The 6,955-nt window shown below is 46.1% G+C and overlaps 1 protein-coding gene across 1 annotated transcript; it reads left to right on the forward strand.

Moving 5' to 3' along the window:
* The first annotated feature begins 475 nt into the window (after positions 1 to 475).
* Positions 476 to 6,747, forward strand: COQ7 (coenzyme Q7, hydroxylase). The gene is made up of 6 exons (XM_075718827.1): positions 476 to 554; positions 769 to 968; positions 1,373 to 1,487; positions 1,590 to 1,729; positions 5,518 to 5,586; positions 6,248 to 6,747. Exons 1-6 carry the CDS (start codon positions 476 to 478, stop codon positions 6,323 to 6,325), a joined length of 681 nt encoding a protein of 226 aa, XP_075574942.1. The 3' UTR covers positions 6,326 to 6,747.
* The last annotated feature ends 208 nt before the right edge of the window (positions 6,748 to 6,955 follow it).

Below are 6,955 nucleotides of genomic sequence, written 5' to 3' on the forward strand. Positions count from 1 at the left end.
GAGGCTGTTTTATGTAATGTTTTGGAATGCCTCGTGTCTTCATTTTAAAGAAATTAACATTCGATAAATGATTTTTTTTAAAAAAATATAACGTCTGACGCTTTTAAAATTAGTTTGCTTTGCCTCGTTGGACCGGCCCTTGTGCAGCCTGGGCCGGGCGCGCCCAGCCCCCTCAGGGCCCAGGGCCCCAGGCCCCTGGGCTCTCCCGCCCACGGCTCGCCCTCGCGCGCGCAGACACCGCCTCATCCCCGCGCAGCGCCGCCTCGCGCCTCCGGAGGTCGCCCCGCCCCCGTTCCCATGGCAGCCAGGGGATGCGGGCCCTGACTGACAGCTCCGCTCTCCAGTGCGGCGGCGCCGGGGAGCCAATCGGAATCGTGATAGGGCGGGATGGCGGCGGGAGGCCGGCGCGGAGGCGGCCCGCGGTGATGACGTTGCGGCGGTGCGACGCGGCGGAGGAGCCGTCGGGGTCAGCGGGATGGAGGTGGCCGCCGCCGCCGTGGTTCCGGCTGTGCGGCGCTCGCTGGGGCAGTGCCGGCCCCTCCGCTGCGGGGCGGGTAGGGGTTCGGCTCGGCTCCCGCGGTTGCCCACCCCTCACCCGTCGGGGCGGCGCCCTGAACGACGGCCGCGGGCCTCGCACCGCCGCCCGGGCCCGCCTCACACCGCCCGGGGCCTCCCCAGGCCCCTCGGCCCCGCGGGTGGCAGCGCCCGCCCGCCTCGCACGGGGGCTGGGCGGCGGCAGAGCTCGCGTCACCTTTGTCTCTCCGGCAGGTCTCCGGGGGAGATGGCCTTTGCCCGCCGGAGGCGTTTCCCTCAGGCTTTGCAGCACGCGGGCGACTCTGGAGGGCATCAACCATCCCCTCATAGACCGCATCATCCGGGTGGACCATGCGGGGGAGTACGGGGCGAATCGCATTTATGCGGGGCAAATGGCCGTCTTGGGTAGGTCAAGCGTGGGACCGATTATTCAGGTTAGTGGGCCTAAAAGCGGTCGCTGTGTTGCTGGTTAATTTGCTTTTGATTAACGACGGTTGAATGAAGTTGTCATAACTTTCACAGTAAGACAGCCGTCTATCTCTTTCTAAACACGTTTAAACACGTAGGTTTATAAAGAGTGATGGGATTACTTGGTAAGGGAGTAACCAATACTACAATTGCTGTAGTATTGTTACAAAGGCTCTTATTTTGCAAATGTTTTTATGTTGCCTATTTATAACTATCCTCATCTGCCCTTCTTTAACATTTCCTCTGTGATGTGAATAGCATTACCTCTGCAGTCAAAGCGTGAGTGGCCTGAGCTTTGTTGTTTGTTAGTTTTACTGGAAATGTTTAATTTTTCTGGTCTTATACTTACTGTGATCTGGTTCTTTTGCAGCAAATGTGGAATCAAGAAAAAGACCACCTGAAAAAGTTCAATGAACTAATGGTTGCATACAGAGTTCGACCTACTGTTTTATTGCCTTTTTGGAATGTAGCAGGTTTTGTTTTAGGTGAGGCTGTATTATTACTATTATTGTTTTGTGAAGTTTTCAAATGTGCAAATTACTGCTTCAGATCTCATTGTTTGTACATGTTTGGTACTGCAATCACAGGGGCTGGAAGTGCTTTACTTGGAAAGAAAGGTGCAATGGCTTGCACAGTGGCAGTGGAAGAGAGTATATCAGATCATTACAATAGCCAGATCCGAACTCTTATGGAAGAAGATCCAGAAAAGTACAAAGAACTATTGCAGGTATTTAAGTATGACTTAAAAAGTAGTTTAACATATTAATTGAATTATCTAATGTGACTCGAGTCTTTTAAAATAATATGCTCATAGTATTTACAGTAGATCTCTTTTTGTTCTGTCACTTACAATGCTGAAGTCAACAGAAACTTTTAAGTTTCTTTTAAGTAAAATCTTAAGTGCTTCAGCAGCACTAGATTGATCAAGCACCAAAATTAAAATGCTGGATTAGCTTCAGCATGCTTTCAGTAATTCAGGATTTCCCTTTTGACTGTGAGAAATATGTTTTAATTTTGATTACTTTTAATTGAAAGGAAGGGTTTAGAGGGGAAACAGAAGGACAAAGTATGATTTCGTAATAACACTTTGCTTATACTGGATATGATTATGTAGTTAGAATGGAATATTTCATTTGGAAGGGACTTACAGTGTCATCTAGTCCAACTGCCTGGCCAATTCAGGGCTAACCAAGTTAAAGCATGTTATTAAGGGCATTGTCCAAATGCCTCTTAAACACTGACAGGCTGGGGGCATCAACCACCTCTCTAGGAAGCCTGTTCCAGTGTTTGACCACCCTCTCGGTAAAGAAATGCTTCCTAATGTCCAGACTAAGCCTTCCCTGATGCAGCTTTGAGCCATTCCCACGTGTCCTGTCGCTGGATACCAGCGAGAAGAGATCAGCACCTCCCTCTCCATTTCCCCTCCTCCAGAAGCTGAGGAGAGCAATGAGTTTGCCCCCCAGCCTCCTTTTCTCCAAACTAGGCAAACCCAGTGTCCTTAGCCACTCCTCATAAGACATGCCTTCCAGCCTTTTCACCAGCTTTGTTGCCCTCCTCTGGACGTATTCAAGGACTCTTCACATCCTTCTTAAATTCTGGGGCCCAGAACTGCACGCAACACTCAAGATGAGGGCACACCAATGCTGAATGCAGCAGGATAATTGGCGCTCTTGACCGGCTTGGTTATGCTGTGTTAGATGCACCCCAGGATGTGGTTTGCCTTCTGGGCTGCTGGGGAATGCTGCTGACTCCTATTGATCCTGCTGTCAGACAGCACCCCATTCAAGTTCTACTCTTGAATACTGTTCAGAGCACGTAAGGAGCTAATGTTTGTTAGCTCTGCAAGAAAATTATTTCCCAAGTACTTTAGGCATCAAATTGGAACACATGCTTGTAGGGTGCTTGTGAGAGACTGACCTGTTTCCACATTGTGGTGGGTTGACCCTGGCTGGATGCCAGGTGTCCACCAAAGCTGCTCTATCACTCTCCTTCTCAACTGGACAGGGGAGAGAAAACATAATGAAAAGCTTGTGGGTGGAGATAGGGACAGGGAGATCGCTCAGCAATTGCTGTCACGGGCAAAACAGACTCAACTTGGGGAAATCAGTTTAATTTATTACAAATCAAATCAAAGTAGGGTAATGAGAAAATAAAACCAAATCTTAAAACATCTTCCCCCTACCCCTCCCTTCTTCCCAGGCTCAACTTCACTCCCAGTTTTCTCTCCCTCCTCCCCCTGAGCGACACAGGGGGATGGGGAATGGGGGTTGCGGTCAGTTCATCACATGTTGTCTCTGCTGCTCCTTCCTCCTCAAGGGGAGGACTCTTCACACTCTTCCCCTGCTCCAGCGTGGGGTCCCTCCCACAGGAGACAGTCCTCCATGAACTTCTCCAATGTGAGTCCTTCCCATGGGCTGCCGTTCTTCATGAGCTGCTCCAGCGTGGGTCCCTTCCACGGGGTGCAGCCCTTCAGGAGCAGACTGCTCCAGCGTGGGTCCCCCGTGGGGTCACAAGCCCTGCCAGCAAACCTGCTCCAGCCTGGGCTCCTCTCTCTCTCCACGGGTCCACAGGTCCTGCCAGGAAGCCTGCTCCAGTGCAGGCTTCCCGTGGGGTCACAGCCTCCTTTGGGCACATCCAGCTGCTCTGGTGTGGGGTCCTCCCTGGGCTGCAGGTGGAGGTCTGCTCCCCCACGGGCCTCCATGGGCTGCAGGGGAATCTCTGCTCCAGCGCCTGGAGCACCTCCTCCCCCTCCTTCTTTGCTGACCTTGGTGTCTGCAGAGTCGTTCCTCTCACATATTCTCACTCCTCACTCCAGCTGCAGTTTTGTGTGTAAGGTTGGGGTTTTTTTTCCCCCTTCTTAAATACGTTATCCCAGAGGTGCTACCACCATCACTGATGGGCTCAGCCTTGGCCAGCGGCGGGTCCGTCTTGGAGCCGGCTGGCATTGGCTCTGTCAGACAGAGGGGAAGCTTCTGGCAGCTTCTCACAGGAGTCACCCCTGTAGTCCCCCTGCTCCCAAAACCTTGCCACGCAAACTCAATACACACATGCAGCATGTGGAGCTCGTTTGTGCTCTGTGTGGTGGGAGCGTGCTTTAAGGTCCACATATTCATTTCCCATTTTGCTGACTATCAGTATGTTCAGTTGTGCTTAGTTTAACATGTAGCCAAGTCTGGTTACTCCAAATGTGTCTTGTTACAGAAATGGTATCTGAAGTAACCCCAGTTTTGCTGATGTTGTGCACAAGGGAAATACTACCCCTGAAAATAAAAGGCTATAAACTTGTCGTGGTTTAGCCCCAGCCAGCAACTAAGCACCATGCAGCCGCTCGCTCACTCCCCCTACCCCGATGGGATGGGGGAGAGAATTGGAGGAGTAAGAGTGAGAAACACTCCTGGGTTGAGATAAGAACAGTTTAATAATTGAAATAAAGTAAAATAGTAATGCTAATAGTAACAGTATAATAATGATAATAATAATAATGATACACGAAGCAAGTGATGCACAATGCAATTGCTCACCACCCGCCGACCGATACCCAGACAGTTCCCGAGCAGCGATCGCTGCTCCCCGGCCAACCCCCCCCAGTTTATATACTGAGCATGACGTCATATGGTATGGAATAGCCCTTTGGTCAGTTTGGATCAACTATTCTGGCTGTGCCCCCTCCCAGTTTCTTGTGCGCCTGGCAGAGCATGGGAAGCTGAAAAAGTCCTTGACTAGCATAAGCAGTACTCAGCAACAACTAAAAACATCAGCATGTTATCAACATTCTTCTCCTACTAAATCCAAAATACAGCACTATGCCTGCTGCTAGGAAGAAAATTAACTCTATCCCAGTTGAAACCAGGACAAAACTGAAAGGGCACAAAATAAAGGGAAAAAGCTAAGCAGCAAGGTTATTCACAGTGTCAATGTGAGGAGGACTAGCGATAAACCGAAAGTGATGTGAACCTGTTGGGCAGGGACAAGTGCTTGGGTGTCTGCAAACTCTGAGCACTTTATTAAGCAATCCTAGTTATATGCAGGCATCTCAAGAGAAACCTTTTTGTCCCAGTTGAAAAATTAGAAGAGAAAAATGGTGTCCTTTAAAGTATGCTAGAATGGACAAAAGCTCTGCTGGCTTACAGGGAAACACCCTGACTGGTTACCTGACAAGGCAGGGACCTCAATTTTGTTATTTAAATTGTCAGAATAATTTGTATGTGTGAAACTAATTAGTGTTATAAGTGACTACAGGTTATAGGTTTTCTTGAAACACTGAAAAAGGTAGTGATATTAAACAGCAGCTTAGTTTTTAAAGACTTTTTTTGAGAATACTAGAAGAACTTTAGGTTTGGGGAATGCTGTAAATAATTCCCTTCTTGCTGAATTGGAGATTCAGGTCTTTGAGAAGCTTCTGAGAGACCTGGGCCTCAGATGGTGCATGCAGTGGTCAACAGCGTATGGTATTGTGTACTAGCTGCCTTGATTTCTCTGCAAAGTAAACTTACTAATTAACTGCTACTTTTAAAGATAATAAAGCAATTTCGGGATGATGAACGGGAGCACCATGACATTGGGCTTGAGCATGATGCAGAAGCGGTAAGTACCATGTTAACTAATTGGCAGTGTTAGCGAGGCTGTAGATGTGATACTGTTCTCTTCCTTATCCAGTGACTGTGACATAGTTCTTTATTTGAGAAATAGAAAATAAGGCGCTTGATATTCTTTCCCAAAGATAAATATAAGAAAACACTGCATATTACAGCTTTCTTATTTCTAGAGCAGAATTGAATCTTTAGAACTCATGTCAAGTGTTGAAGTGATTGTGTTTTCCTGAGAGGTGTCCTCTACACGGTTTTAAATTTTAAGTTCAGATTAAATATTTTTGAAGATAAGGCTAATAAGTGCTATCCATACAGCTGGGAACTTGAGGCATCATCTTGGTAGACAAACACAACCATGTTGGGAAGTGTGAAATACAAATTCTGTGCTCCCTTGAATGCCCTATGAGGAATGTGTGACCTCTCTTTTTTTTACTCTTGACTTACATTTGTGGAGAAATGGAAACTTTCTGTGAAGTTGATAATTTCTAATTTAGTTTTCTCTAGGATAGATTAGACTACAAATACAGGTGGGGTTTTGTGTTTTTGCTTTGTTTTGGTTTTGGTTTTTTAGATAACGCTTACTATTCCTTACCACAATCTGGTTCAAACAAAACACTTCATTAGATGTATTTAATCTCTTATTCTTTGTTTTACAGGCACCAGCTTATTCAGTTTTGAAGATAGCTATACAACTTGGATGCAAAGCTGCAATATTTTTATCTGAAAGAATCTAGTGATATTTTCCGTAATGTTTGTGGCAATAAACTGTGACACAAAAGTGTATGGAAACTGCAGAAGACTGATAGTTATTTTATTCAGCCTTTTAAAATTTTCGTCACTAAGCATCTGATTCAGCCAGCCTTTTTCACGAGTACCTGTTTAAAAAGTGTCTATGTTGAAGTCAGTTGAGCTACATGTGAATAAAGATGGCAGAATTGGGTCCGTATGAACTAAACCTTATTCGGAGACTGTTCACAAGGTGGCAGCAAAATATGTATGTATATACGATTTATATATATAATGTGTGTGTATATGTATACACATAAAAATGGTAAATACATTGTGTGTTGCCTTCAAATTTATATTTACTTGAAATAAGCTGGAGCTCATCAGCTCATTTTAAAATGGTTAATACTGACTAAGTAGGATATTTGAGTTCTATTTTCAGGGTAAGTAAATGAAGTACTAGTAAGTATTTCTTTTCAGCCTGTCTTGAATAAAGATTGGTATTATAAGACTTTCATTTGAAGACTTGTTTGTGGTTTTTTTCAGGCTCAATTCTGAATTCTTTATTTAAGTAGACTTTTTCTTCCTCTGTGTGTTTTTGGGTGGGGTTGGTGGTTTTGTGTTGGTTTTTTTTTTTT

This window comes from Pelecanus crispus, chromosome 11 (genome assembly GCF_030463565.1).
Source record: "Pelecanus crispus isolate bPelCri1 chromosome 11, bPelCri1.pri, whole genome shotgun sequence".
NCBI lineage: Eukaryota > Metazoa > Chordata > Aves > Pelecaniformes > Pelecanidae > Pelecanus > Pelecanus crispus.